Source organism: Macaca mulatta, chromosome 2, assembly GCF_049350105.2.
Source record: "Macaca mulatta isolate MMU2019108-1 chromosome 2, T2T-MMU8v2.0, whole genome shotgun sequence".
Classification (NCBI taxonomy): Eukaryota; Metazoa; Chordata; class Mammalia; order Primates; family Cercopithecidae; genus Macaca; species Macaca mulatta.
The window spans coordinates 84,054,234-84,069,690 of NC_133407.1; the positions used below are offsets into that span (position 1 = coordinate 84,054,234).

The window sequence follows — 15,457 nt, forward strand, 5'->3', positions numbered from 1 at the left end:
TTGAATTAAACATGATCATTTGGTGGGATTGGTAGCCATATTTGGTCCCTGTTACGATATGACCGTATGGTATGCCAGACACACAGGGCCTTTGCACCTAAAGGGAGTCCTGTTCACGCCTGGATCTAACGTGTGTCTGACACGACCGCTGAGCTGCAGTTTCTTCACTTGTAAAACAGACAAAGTAGCTCCTACCTTATGGGGTCAGCATAGAAATCAGAGATGATATTGTAGATGTCAAACCTAGCTTTCAACCCCTAGTGGCCACTCTGTCATTTAGATCAAGTTATTTAACCTCTCTGCATTTAACTTTGGTTTCCTCATCTCTAAAAGCAGATGTAATAGTACTTCCCACTCTAGTGCATTTTCTGGAACAGGGCAAGTTCTCAATGTGTGTAGTGATGGTTGCCATTGTTGTTTTCTTCAATTGCTGAGATCTTTGTCTCACTCTCACCTGGCTGTGGATGGCTTATAAAGAAGCCCATCCTTTCAGCTGTTGGTGAGTCCTTGGCCATTCCTTGGAGGAAGTGGGATCAGCAGGTTACTCATGTTATAAAGTGAGGTGGTGTAATAGTGCAGCCGCAGTGAGACCTGCCCCTGTGCCAGCACTTTTGGCAAGACGTAGCACTCCCAAAGAAGTCATCAAGATCATGACTCCAAAAATGAACACTTGAAAGTTTGCTAGTGCTTTTGGCTGTCTTGAATCCTCTCCTGATTTTATTGTAGAGTATAAAGTATTAAAAATTAGAAAATACATAAATCCCTTATCTTAGTTAAGTAATCTTCTTTGCAATTGCAGAAAAAAGTCACTGTCCCCATTTTATAGATAAGGAAACTGTTACATAAAAGTGTTCAATAATTTCTCCAAGGTCTCCAAATTGATGAGCAGGATTCCCAGAGAAGCTACACTGCTAAAGAGTGTTAAATGCTACCACAGTTTTCTTGGTGGTGGTGGTGGTGGTGGTGGTGTGTGTTAAAGCTAAGATTATATGCCTAGGAAATATACGCAGTGAAAGATTGGAAAACCATAGAGCTAAAGATATAAAGAACCTAGTACTTACCAAAATACTAGGGAGGCTTTGAGGAAGTAAATGAATTTACAACAGAAATCAAATACCAAATCTAAATTTATTTTTGTATCTTAATACTTGTATCTTCTAAACTATTTTTAAATTCTTATAAGTGATTTAAATCTCTTAGCAATTTTTTTCTTGAATAGAATAGAACAACAATCTTAAGGAACTCATTACCTTATTTTCTTTTGTGTATTAAAGTAGCTAAGAGCTATTCAGTGGCACAGAGCAAAGGGTAGGATCCCCTAGAATGCAAGGTAAGCCAGCAGATGGCAGAAAGGATATTGGCCTCTGGAATCTGGGAATGTTTGTACCTAGAATAAAGGGAAGGAATGGTAGTTTGGACACTGGAAGGACCTTAATGTAAACCTTGTAGGTGAGGAAATGTGTTACACTGTTGAAGAAAGACTAAAACTTAATGTCCGGCTTAATTTCCTTTTCCTGAGAAGGGGAAGAGGGTAGTAATTTCTACCATCATGATGACTGCCTTTTTAAAAAGATTTTTCATTTCCAGTTGCAGAAAAATATGTTACATTCCAATCATAGAAAGAAACTCTTCTATTAATACCATAAAGCAATCTTATAAGACTCATGTGGGAGGCAAGGAAGAGTTTTAGTCGTTCAGTGTTATACCGAGAGACTTACATTGCTTTATCTACAGAAGACTCGATGCAACCCCAGTGTAATAGAATCTGGGAAAAGTAAGGCCCTTTGTGATGGAGTTTTTGCTCTACTTTATCAGAGATGAGTATTTACTACATTCCAAACTATGAGGCAGATCTTTATCTAGTTTTAGGTGATTGTAAGTAGAGCTGCTGTAAACATTTGTGTGCAGGTTTTTGTGTGAACATAAATATTAATTTTTCTAGAGTAAATACCTAGGATTGGGATTGCTGGGTCATGTAATAAGTATATATTTAAAAGGAAACCGTTCTCCTATGTGGCCATGTCAGTTTTCATTATCACTAGCAAAATAGGAGAGTTCCAGTTGTACCTTATCCCTGCCAGCACTTTTTTAACATAATGGTATTACATTGCCAATTTAGTTTGCATTTTTCTAATGGCTAATGATGTCAAACATGTCCTTATTTGCCATCTGTATTTCCTCTTTGGTAGAGTGTCTATTCCAGTCTTCCGCCCATTTTTAATGGATTATTTCCTTAACCGAGTTTTGGGAGGTCATTATACATTCTGGATACAAATCATTTGTCAGATGTAATGTTGGCACATATTTTCTTCCAGTATCTATTTGTTTTCATTCTCTTAGCAGTGCAAAAGTTTCAAATTTTGATGAAATCCAGTTTTTAATTTTTTTCTTTTATGTAAGATCATGCTTTTCATGTCATATCCAAAAACTCTTTACTTAATTCTAGGTAGTAGGTTTTCTTCTGTGTTTTCTTCTTAAAAGTTTAATATTCTACATTTAGATCTGTGGTCCCTTTTGAGCTAAGTTTTGTGTAAGGTGTGAGGTTGAAGCTGAGGTTTATTTTCTTCCTACTGATATCCAATTATTCCACCACCATCTGTTGAAAAGACTGTCTTTTCTCCATTGGATTGCTTTTGCATCTTTGTCAAAAGTTGATTGGCCACGTTTGTGTAGGTCTATTTCTGGAGTCTCTATTCTCTTGTATTGATCTAGGTGTTTTTCTTTTCACTGGTACTACACTCTCCTGATTACTGTAGCTTTATACTAAGTCCTAAAATCAGGTAGTGTGATTCTTCAAACTTTATTCTTATTTTTAGACTTTGCATTAGCTATTTTGGTTCCTTTGCCTTTCCACATCACTTTTTTTTTTAATGTATAAAGAAAAGAGATTGGTTTGGCTCATAATAAACTGTAGGCTGTACAAAACCTTTGGTTCTGTAGGCTGTACAAAAAGTGTGGTGTCAGCCTATGCTTCTAATGAGGCCTCAATAAACCTTTAATTATTCGGTCTTCCTAGGCCTCTGGAGGAGAGGGGCTGTGTCTCCAAGATTTCTGAAATGCCTTTAAGGGCTTTTTCCCATTATCTTGAATGTTAGTACCAGGCTCCCTTTTAATCATGCTAATCTCTCTAGCAAGTGGTTGCTCTACAGACTGCGTTGATTCTTCTCCTGAAAGTACTCTTTCCTTCTCTACCACATGGCCAGGCTGCAAATTTTGCAAATTGTTACTCTTTGCTTCCCTTATAATTGTAAGTTCCAACTTTAAGTCATTCGTTTGCTCCCATATCTGATCACAGGTTGTTAGAAGCAGCCAGGTCACCTCTGGAACACTTTACTCCTAGAAATTTCTTTTGTCAGATACCCTAAGTTATCACTCTACCAAAGAGGAAGTTCAGCCTTCCACAAAGCCCTAGGACATGGAAACAATGCAGCGAAGTTCATTGCTCCAGTTCCCAAAAGTTCCTCATTTCCATCTGAGACCTCCGCAGCATGGCCTTCACTGCCCATATTTCCATCAGCACTTTGGTCATAACCACTTAATCAGTGTCTAAGAAGTTCCAGACTTTCCTGTCTTCTTCTGAGCTCTCCAGACTCTTCCAGTGTCTGCCCATTACCCACTTCCAAAGTCAATTCCACATTTTCAGGTATCTTTATAGCAACCCTCTACTCCTCAGTACCAATTTGCTTTGAGTTCATTTTGTGTTGCTCAAACAATTCTCCCACCACAACCTCCCAAGTACTGGGGCCACAGGCATGTGCTGCTATGCCCACTAAATTTATTTTTTTGTAGAGATGGAGTCTCACTAGGTGGCCCAGCCTGGTCTCAAACTCCTGGACTCAGGCAATCCTCCTGCCTCGGCTTCTCAAAGCACTGGAATTACAGGTGTGAGCCACTGTGCCTGGCCTAAAATAACATTTTATATATACATTTTAACTCTTTGATTTTAAATTCATAGATGATAAAGGTAATATCTTTCTTATTCATAACTCTGTGCTGCACATAGAAAATATCCAGCTAAGATTTTTGCACATCTGGATGGCATCCTGTTACTAGCAATATCTGCATGCTTAGCTCTAGTTAAAGACTTGCAGAGATTGTTGGATGAGGCTGGCAAAAGGGAGACATGAAATGTCCTATTGATGAGTTGTCCTTTGTTTTTTGACTTTGAAGGATATTCATTTGTTCCTTCATTTAGTTTACTCTTGATAGCTCACCTACTTCCAAAACTGACCATGAGGTAGCTGAAGGGTAACTAGGACAAAATATAAAGCATATCTTTAGGATATCTTCCCTGAGACAACAAACCTATTTTTTAAAAATTAAAGAACTAAGAGATATCTTGCTACCGTGCTTTTTTGCTATTATTATTATTTTTTTAATGGAGACTATAGTCTGTCCACCTAGCAACCCCATGCTTCTATTTGTCTTGAGTTACTTTAACTTGTTTTTCTTCATTCTATGTTATTGCTTTAGGGGCGAGTAATAAATACTATGCTCAATGTTTATTTCAAATGAAGTATTGCTGCTGCTTTAACCTGCATTGTCTGTATTTTTTTTTTCCTTTCTCTAGGATCAGAATTCAGGCTATAAATGAAATTGGAGCTGGACCATTTAGTCAGTTCATTAAAGCAAAAACTCGGCCATTACCACCCTTGCCTCCTAGGCTAGAATGTGCTGCTGCTGGTCCTCAGAGCCTGAAGCTAAAATGGGGAGACAGTAACTCCAAGACACATGCTGCTGACGACATGGTGTACACACTACAGCTGGAGGACAGAAACAAGAGGTGAGGTGGGGGTGAGGATGCTCCTGAAGCTTCTGTGGCTTTGACTTGCGGGGTGAAATCTCAATCATACATTCTTATTTGCTTGCACTAAGACCCTCTTCCTTCTTGTTCAGAGGCTTCCTTTGACTTGAGTCCTGCGTTTTATACCTAGAGTTGTTCCCTTTATTCTCCATTTGGAATTTCTAAACATTCTAAAGATCCTGATTTCCCTACATAAGATAATATGCACTTTTTTTTTCCCTTTCATCAAACCAGATAATGGAGAGAAATTATCTAAAGAAATTGTCAAATTCAAGTTCACACTATGTAATAGCATTATATTAGTCATGAGTGCAGAGGGAAATAAGACCCAGGAAGAGATGTTACCTCTTTAAATATTCAGTAACCATCAGGACAAACATGTTTACCAATGTGAAATAGCTGTGGGTGATGTACAGATGGGGATTGTACTCTGTAACTATGGGCAATGCAGTATCAAATTAACCAGAGCAAACAGGAGATTCTTCATAAGACTCTGTACCCAGGAAACCCTCTTGGCTGTTCAAATCAAATGTAGCCTTTCACATAGTATTTGTTTAACCTAACTTCATTTTCTCTGAAAATGGCCGATCAGAAGACAGTCAGCCAAACTGTATTTAGAAATAATCTGATGTCAAGCAAAAGTTAATGGTGACAGAATATTCTGTTACCAAAAGTCCTAATCAGAGAATCAGGTAAAGGGGATGGGAGAGCACCATAAAACCAAGACAACCAAAATGCTGCTACTTCCCTGCTTACCTACTGACACACAAAACCAGTGTCAGTATAGAAGCATTTCTGTCATTTCCTTTTATGCATTATACTATTCTGTTCTACACATATGGAACCCGTTCTAATTACACAGAAAGCCCTGTCCCAGTCTCCACCCCCTACTCTTCAGTCAGGTGCTCTGATGGATTTCAGTACAGTGGAGCCCTGTGGGCCTTCAGTGGAAACCAAGATTAAAAATCACATAAGACCCTACCTCTAGGAGCATAATAATCAATTTTTAAAATGGCTGTAGAACGTTAGTGTCAGAGGAAAAAAGTGCTTTGGGAGTTTGAAGGAGGCAGAGACCATCTGGTTTAAAAGATCAGGAAAGGTTTCTTGAAAGATGTGACATTTGAGCTTGACTTTGGAGGACCTGGCAAACCTGGTAATTTTAATGACAGAATAAAAAGGGATTATCCTCTTGGAAATTAGTTCTAGTGAAGAGAACACAGAGAAGTTAAGGCTTCCTTTGATAGGTTCATGAAAGATTAAATTCATATTCATTGATACACAAGATCATTCATCTTACTGTGCTATATGTGCCTTCGGATGTGTTTTCATGGGCTTATTATTTTACTGGCTAGGGACTACTCAATGGGAGAGGGCTGGCAAGAACAGGAATTGTGAACTAACAGAAATCACAATACATGTATAAAACTAGCATTGGGGGAAATTTTTAAGTGTCTTTTCATTTTTCCCAGGCCTGTGTCTTCCATTGGTGGTAAATCCTTAGAAAATAGCTTCTAGTTGTGCTGTTTTAGAAAAAAGGGAAGCACAGCAAAGTTGTTGAAACTGGTAGCTAGCCGAATAGGGATAAAGGCCAATGCCTTCCAATTCCCCGTGCCCTGCCTCCACTGCTGTCTTAGAAATATGGGAAGTGAAGACTCTGCCCCAAGAAGGGCACCCCCTCTTGTTGCAATCCTGCCCTGTGTGGGGCAGCAACCCACTAGTGCCTCATAGGGAAAACCATACAAACATGTAATCTGATCCAAGGTTTTCCATGACACGGTGGCTCCTGGGCACAGAAGAAAAGCTCCCCAAGCACTTTTCCAAATGAGGTTGCTGGTGTGAGGCATTTAAATATGCCAGACAAAAAATAGTGCAGAATCTAGTAATCAATACATGTTGTTTCTTCCCCCCTCAAAAAGCCCAAGGCTTGCCTAATCAAATAAATGACTTGCCTAAATTTAAATGGCAATTTAAGAAAACTTCACATTAGGAACAGTATTTTTCTTAATTATAGGAGCTAGAGTCCAAATTTATCTTTTTAAATTAAATTTGTCAATGCTCTCAGAAAGTTATTACAGTGATGGGAATATCGAGCATAATAAATTCTCATTCTATTTGTGAATAATTTTCCTGAGATTTAATAGAATGAAAACAGCCTAATTTTAGTTTGAAGATGACCTTCGTCAGTGTCTTGAAACTGAACTCTTGTAGTGAGTGGCCTTTTGAATTCAAGCCTTTAACTTTGAATCTTGGCACACGGATATCAAGGAGAAACAATTTGAGTTGGATACATCATAATGCTTATTATTAGCATAGCCTTTGTCAATCTAGTCTCCTCAAGGTTCTTTAGGACCTGGCTTCTGCAGTTGAAAAGAACAGTGTCTTCCTCCCAAGGGGTAGCTGTCTTTTTCATTGAACTTGTTGCTAGAGGAGCTTCTAGTTGTAAAGCACATATTCTTTAGCATATGTGTTAATTTCATTAACCACCAGTAAGTTCGTCTTATGCACGTGGCCAGAATAATGATATATCCAGCTTGTGGCCAAGGCGAGAACCATAGATAGGCTTCATTGTTATTCTACTTCACTTTTTTACCTGCGGGCTCTCAAAGAGATTTTTTTCCTCTTAAGTTTGAGCATATTTCTTGTAAATAAAAGGGATCCCAAAGAGCATCTTGTGCGAACCCTTGGCTTAAGACAACTCAACCTAAAATTCATCTAGATCACCTGGACTTTCTATGTTGAAAGGATTTTTCCCCCCGGAATGGGACATTTGTTTCCCATCTATTCGGGCTTACGATACTGAAGAGTCCTAGTCCATATTTATGAGGGAAGCAGCCTGAAAGTGTTACCATGAACACTTTATAAACAGGCATTGTGGGCCTTTGAAAAGAAAGCTGCTGATGTCTGAGTTGTGTGGGAGTCCTAACCAGCTGTTTAAGTGTTCTTCTTAAGTATATTTTGTAACAGAAGAAAAATGAAAATTAATATATCTGTGCTTCATAATTATCATGTTAAAGAATTGAGTCAATTTTAGCAACTATTGCTAAACTTCCTTATTCATTAAATAAAGGGGTTAAACTAGAAGACGATCTCTGATATCCTTTCACCTTTTCACCTTAAAGCAACAAATCTTTGTAGAGTATTTGTGAGTTAAGTCTCTTGTAAATGATTGGGACGTGTTGCCTCTTTTCCTTTATATTTTTAGCCTCTGCTATTCATAAGTAAGAAAATAAGAAAAATACTAACTTCCCTTAAGAGTAACTACTTAATGTCCCAAAACCCCTCAGGTTCTGCAACTATGATGCACTGATTTATGATGTTTATTTCTATGCCTCTCACTCAGAAAATTTGAAGTGACCAAGAGATTTACAAATGCAATGTTCAGCCAAAAATGTTTTTAACCTTCTAAAGGATAGTTATATTTTTATCATTGTTATTTTGTTATTGTTGTTGTTTTTACAGCCTCCCTCCCAGGAAACTTCTATTTATTGCATGCCTACAGAGCGCTAAGTGTTGAGAGCTCTGCCTACATTATTTAGTTCTTGAATATAAAGGGAAATATTTTCTAGAAAGTAGGGTTTGTGGCCGGGCACGGTGGCTCAAGCCTGTAATCCCAGCACTTTGGGAGGCCGAGGCGGGTGGATCATGAGGTCAGGAGATCGAGACCATCCTGGCTAACATGGTGAAACCCCGTCTCTACTAAAAATACAAAAAACTAGCCGGGCGTGGTGGCGGGCACCTGTAGTCCCAGCTACTGGGAGGCTGAGGTGGGAGAATGGCGTGAATCCGGGAGGCGGACCTTGCAGTGAGCCGAGATCACGCCACTGCACTCCAGCCTGGGAGACACAGCGAGACTCCGTCTCAAAAAAAAAAAAAAAAAAAAAAAAAGAAAGTAGGGTTTGTACAAAAGCCTTCTGCCAGTTAGGCGAAAAAAAATACATTGATAAGTTGATTTGATTTCAACTTACAATTATTGGATTTTTATACATCAAATAGAGGCACTGCTTAAGTATTAGATGGACAAAGATGACTAAGATAGATCCCTTAAGGAGCTCACAGTCTGGTGGGTGATGGTAGGACACAGATGCTTTAAAGCAAATTATGATGTGGAAGGCCTAAAGATTGACACGTGCACAGGGCATAGAGGGAAAATTGAAGAATGGCATCTAAGGTAGGCTTAAAATCAAATGAACACTTCTTAGAAAAGATGATAGGTTGAGTGAGTCTTAAAAGGATGCTAATCTTGTAACCTGATGTCTGGGGAGCTTTGGGATGGAGACTAGTGATGAAGACTTGGGATAGGATGAAATTACAGACAAAACCTCCGAAGTACAGAAAGGTACCCTGAGTCTTTCTCCAGGTAACTGTCTTTATTTGGTTATTTTCAGACCTGGTGCTTTCTTTCCCGTTAAGTTTGGGCATGTTTCATGTAAATAAAGGAGATCCCAAAGAGCATCTTGCCCAAACCCTTGGCTCAAGGCAAATCAACCTAGAATTCATCTAGATCACCTGGACTTGCTATGTTGAAAGGATTCTACCCCCGGGGATAGGACATTTGTTTCCCATTTATTCTGGCTTATGATACTGAAGATTCCCAGTCCATATTTATGCAGGAAGCAGCCTTAAAGCAGTGCTTCATATTTATGGAACTAAGTTCATTTCATTGATAAGATTATGATCATTCAATCATCGATTTTTTTTTTTTCTTGAATTGCTACTATGTGCTGGGCCTTATGAGGTATGTGGACTATCTATGAGAGCTTATCTTGCTGAGGGAGATAAATTAACATTAAACAATAAGCAGACAGTAAAAGAGACAGCAGACAGCAAAACAAAAATTAAATTAGTTTGGCCTTAGAGTGATTAAGTCTATTATTCTTAACAGATCCAGCACAGAAGATATGAATGTCTTTGGTTCCCGTGTTATACAAGAAAAATATATCTCCAAAGTAAACATTTCCATAAAGCTGCATTAACCTCATACAGGCACTAGAATAACAGGATCAGCTTGTGCGTTTTAAGATTGTAGCACTGTGCCGATGACTTTGAAGATGCGTTTATCTGTGTTAAATGAAATGTTATGCTGCCCTAACAGAATTGGAGTTGATGCTGCTCCCTGTCCTGACCCTTGTGGGTCTATGTTCCCCGATAATTGTATACAGCACTGAGGCAGGAAGAACGTAAATTCCAGGAATGCATTTATGGTTAATCTGTTGTTGAGGTTTAGTCAGACAGCCAGTGTTTTTTAAACCAAGGCTCCATGAAATTGGGCTGGAGGAAGAGGGATCTAATAGAGCAGATAATTACCACTTGCTCTCCATTAACTCAGCCATTGTGCCCAGGACACTTTTCCTTTTGGCCAGCAAAATTGGAGAGGCTTTGTCATGTTTACAGGGAGCCTGCCTGTTGGCTATTAGAGAGGGACAGAAAGAATCTGATATAGAAACCCTAAAAGAATACACACTAGGCAAGTAATAAAAGTGGCCGGGAACCTGAGCAGCATAGTGAGACCCTTTCTCTAAAACAATTTTTAAAAACTTAGCCAGGCATGGAGGCACACACTGGGTCCCAGCTACTCCGGAGGCTGAAGTGGGAGGATCCCTTGAACTCAGGAGTTTGAGGTTGCAGTGAGCTGTGATCGCACCGTTACACTCCAGCTCGGGCAACAGAGTGAGACCCAGACTCTTTAAAAAACAAACAAACAAAAAGTCTGGAGTATATGGGCACTGAGAAGGTGTGAGCTTTCTCAGTGTATGCCTATTATAGAACAAACTCCTGCTTATATTTCTCAGACCATGTTGCTGAATTAAATGAAATAGATGTGAGGCAGCCAGCTCAGGGCTGGACCTTTAAGAAACCCTCAGGATTTGTTTCCAGTGCTTCTCTGACTAGTCCCCGATCCATATGATCATCTTTATTTGATAAATGACATTTTCATATTACATCCATCAGAAGGCTATCATGATTCTCGACATGGGTGTCAAATTTCTTAAAATCCCAGATCTGTTGCTGGATTTCTAGGTGACTAGAGGCATATCCCTTCACTTCTTTTTGCCTTAATTTCCCCTCCTACAAAATGCAAATAATGATAGCTGTCTTCAGTCCTTAACTGATGGAGAAAAAAAGATTTAGAAACGTTTTTGGCTGGATGTGGTAGCTCATGCCTGTAATCCCAACACTTTGGGAGGCCGAGGCAGATGGGTCACCTGAGGTTAGGAGTTCAAGACCAGCCTGGCCAACATGGTGAAACCCCATCTCTACTAAAAATACAAAAATTAGCCAGGCATGATGGCAGATGCCTATAATCCCAGCTACTTGGGAGCCTGAGGCAGGAGAATTGCCTGAACCTGGGAGGCAGAGGTTGCAGTGAGCCGAGATCGCGCCACTGCACTCCAGCCTGGGCGACAGAGCAAGACTCCATCTAAAAAAAAAAAAAAGGACATTTTTTATTTATTAGAAAAGGAGCATTTTATCTCTTAGAAGTTTTATCTCTTAGAAAAACAGTTTAGCCTTTGAAACAGAGTAGCTTAGTCAATCTTAGGCTAAAATGTCCAGGCACAGACAGAGGTGAGAGGTGGCAAATGAACTATTTGAGATCTTAACTGGACCGGAAATAGAAGTCAGATTGCAGTTTTACCTCTCATTTACTAAAAACAAAAATAACAGAATGGAATTAGATAGCATTTTTTTTCAGGTTGAGACAAGGTCACTAAAACATTAGTAGGCAAGTAGAAATTTAGAAAACTCTGGGAATAGCATCCTTGAAGATTTCACTGCATACACTTGAAAGCAGAGTAGGAGAGTGGGAGAATGCAAACTTTTCAGGTGGTCTTTAGAAATTCTAGTCATCCTTTTTTCAAATATAAATAAATCTCCATTTTAATATATTAATGCCTAAAGTATACAAAAAAAAAGATTTTTTTTTGTTTTATTCCTTTATTCTTTGTAAAGAATTTCCACCATCAGTAGGTATTAGTGAAATTTTATCTCTTAGAAAAGGAGCATAAAAATATTCCACTCATTAATGAAACAGTATTACAGCCTGATCACTCACCAGCCAAAAAAGGTCCATATACAGCCAGGGACAGAGGGTTAGGAAATTAACCTCTTTTCTCAATAGCTGTTGGCACGTTCATGCTCAGTTGGTAAAAGGGGACTCTTGCCAACATCAAAATCAGTTTAGGTATTGCACCTTCCCTGCCTCAGGTTCCCCACATGATGCCATCTGCTTCTCCATAGACATGGTCAGACTCCATGTTCTTGGCAGAGTGAGGGCGAATACTATCCATTTCTATTTTGAGCACCATTCGTTCCCAAATGCCACCTGAGTAACATACGGAATTCTCTATCTCTTCCTCTCTCTCTCATTCATACACATACACACAATCCATGGAGCCCAGGGAAATTAAGAAAAAAAAAAAGACATGTCATTTTTAATGAATATTGCTGAGCTGTTGAGTTTTGATATTGTGAAACATGTTTTGAAAGGTACCATTTGCAGCCTTTAGTGGACTACAGGTTATTTTAGGTCAGCAGGTTAGAGCATTTTGAGAAGTTAATGTTAATGGGTTGCTGTGAGCCTGTAGTTGGCCTAGGGATTATAAGATAACAAGGTAGTAAACGTGGAAACGTTAGCATTATCTCTTATTTTCCACCATGAATTTAAGTTATAGGCCAGTTAGAGCATTCTTGGATGTTTTTTTCAAAAGGAAACTGTTTTAAGGAAACATTCTAAATCTAAATTCTTCATGTATATTATATATCCCCCTATAGTGATTTAAAATAAAGGAACATTTAAAGATTTAACATGATGGAACTTCTTCCTTCAGTTGCACTTGAGTGCAAGAAGTCAACTTTCACAATGTTAAAGCCTAAAATATTGAAATTAAAAGTATAGCCTTCCCCTGGAATTTCTGGAAAATGCCCAGAATCTGTTGTTTGCCTTTCTAGTGCATATTCAATAAGGAGTCATAGAATTTACTTCGATCTCATAAAAGTTCCTGCCAACCGAACAAGACAGCTGTTTTCTGGCAGTTGAGCTGCAGAGAGTTATGTGACTCGTTCAAGTTTACAGTGACGGTAATAGTCTCTGCATTCTGGCTAAGATCTGTGTATATCTTTTTGCTCTTGAAACCTTGCTCTGTCCCGCCATGGAGTACTCTCACTGGCAAGCAGAATAAAATAAGCAAAGTCATTCGGTATTCACAGACACATAAAACTTTGTTTTTCATTTTTAAATGTCTTTTTTTTTTTTTGAGCAGTTTTAGGTTCACAGCAAAATTAAGCTGAAGGGACAAAGATATCCCTTATCCCACCTACCCTGACACATGCACAGCCTTTTCTATTATCAGCATCGTCCACCACAGTGGGATGTTTGTACATTTGTTACAGCTGATGTACAGACATTGGCACGTCATTATTACCCAAATTCCATAATTTACATTATGGTTTACTCTTGGTGTTGTTCACTGTATGAATTTGGACAAATGTATGATGATGTGTTTCCACCATTATGGTATCACATATAGTGGTTTCCTCAGTATCTATGGGTGATTGGTTTCAGGGCAACACCCTCCCACCCCGCCCCCCCCACAAATCCGCGGAAGCTCCAGTCCCTTATATAAAATGGCATAGTATTTGCATATAACCTACGCACATGCTCCCATATACATTAAATCATCTCTAGTTTACTTACGATACCTAATTAATGACATTGCTATGTAAATAATTGTTATACTGTATTGTTTAGGGAATAACAAGAACAAAAAAGGCAGAACATGTTCAGTATAGATGCAAACATCATTTTTCCCCCGTTATTTTCTATCTGCAGTTGGTTGATCCACAGATATGGAACCTAGGGATATGGAGGGCCGACTGTGCAGAATGTTTTTTTAATCATTGGTAAATCACCAACATTAAAACTCATGTGTGCTTATTGCCATCTAAGTGTCTTGTTTCAAGAAGGTATTACAGTCCAAGCTGAAACAAGTTATGGGCAGAGCCATCAAGAATTCATTTAGACTGTAAACTTTTAATGACCCACCCAACCTTCTAACCAGTTTGTTTCCCCTTTCCAAGTAAATATTCTTAGTGTAGGATAGCATTTCTCCCCATCTTTCTTCTCTCTAAGTAAAAATGCCCGACGCTATGGGCAGTGCCTAGATTGGGCACATTGCCCCGTCTTGGTGTTTTCAGCAACAGTTCTTAGCCTGGACTTGCCAGGACAGGCTGATGTTGGTCACATGCCCAACTCTTCTCTCCAACTCAAGAAAACCTCATGGAATGAAAGTGAGAGGGATGCCATTCTGAGGACTCCTTCAGCTTTTCCAACCTTGTAAAACAAACTCGTGAGCATTGGTGCTTTGTTAATAATATTTGTGTTAGAAACAATAATATTTACATAGTATTAAAAACCGTGGTATTTATGGAACATTTAATAAGTGCTAGGCATTGTCTAATGGGTTTTCCTTCATCATCCCTTTTAATTCTCTCAATAATGCTACAGGGTAGTTACTCTTATCGTACCAACTTTACAGAGGAGGAAACAACTTACCTGATTATAGAACGCACCATTACCAGACTGTTGAACCTGAACTCAGACCCAGGCCAGCTTACTGCAGAACTTCTATTATCACCCACTTTGTTATATCCAAACCCCCTGCACAGTTGAGCCCCACAGGTGTTACTGTGCTTGTCCTCTTCTTGGTCCTCACAGGAGCCTGGGTCATGGGACTGATGCCTCTGCAGCTTCATAGGCACAGGCAGCAGGGGATGGAGGTAGAGTAGAAGATCCCTCAGAGGTATTGCCAGGGTGGGCTGGGGCTCCTGTGGTACCATAAGGGGTGCCTGCAGCTACATATGCCTCAGCCTGAACTCATACTAAAATGACTCAGTGACTTTATTGAGCATGTAGTATGTTCCAGGAACCACTATATGTACATTATTCCTTGTTGCTTTTGTCAGCAAGAGTGCTCATGTCATGAAAATAACAAAGTGAACATTTTATTTGTATTCCTTGGCCACCAAATTAGATGAGTGATTTATGTTGGGGAGAGCTAAATGTCTGGCATAGGCTGCAACAGAACATCACAAATTTAGATTGACATGTTCCTGCTGGGTCAAAAGCTGTGAATGACCCCAGTAACCTGGGAGAGGCCTATATAGCAGGAACTGGGAGCCAGAGGTCCTCAGGGTACAATTCAGATCCCCAAAAGGTGACCTGTGGCCTTCGTGGTGCAGAGTTTGGGGCCGTTGAATAATGCCATATGCCAGGCTCTTACTGTGTCCTGGGCTCAGTGCTAAGGTTTTAGCCACATAAATATTGCATTGACTCTTAAAACAATCTACGAGGTAGATGCTATGCCCATTTTACAAATGGGAGGAATTGACACTTAGCAGGGGTGAATGATGTGGCAGTAAAGCACAGAGCTGGTTAGAGCACAGGTCTTCCTGGGTCCAAGTCCCTGTGCTCCACCTCCTCCACCCACAGTGTCGGAGTTACAGAGCGGGTGAAGGATGGTCCAGTTTTTCTCAGCAGCCTAGAGCAGGGGAGCAGCCCAGGGTTAAGCAGGTGTGACTCCTCGTGAAGTGCATCCCTGTTTCCTGAGCCCCACTTGCTGTCAGAAACCAAGGTATTGAGGGCTTAGTGAGAGTTTT

At 39.6% G+C, this 15,457-nt stretch overlaps 1 protein-coding gene across 5 annotated transcripts in view; it reads left to right on the top strand.

The window, feature by feature from the left end:
• The window catches only part of FNDC3B (fibronectin type III domain containing 3B), a 364,538-nt gene that overhangs the window by 321,903 nt on the left and 27,178 nt on the right, over window positions 1-15,457 (top strand). For all 5 annotated transcript variants that reach the window (XM_001085124.5, XM_001085354.5, XM_028843856.2 and 2 more), the window contains exon 23: window positions 4,571-4,783. In XM_001085124.5, coding sequence (XP_001085124.2) covers window positions 4,571-4,783 — 213 coding nt within the window. The remainder of the gene's footprint in view (window positions 1-4,570; window positions 4,784-15,457) is intronic.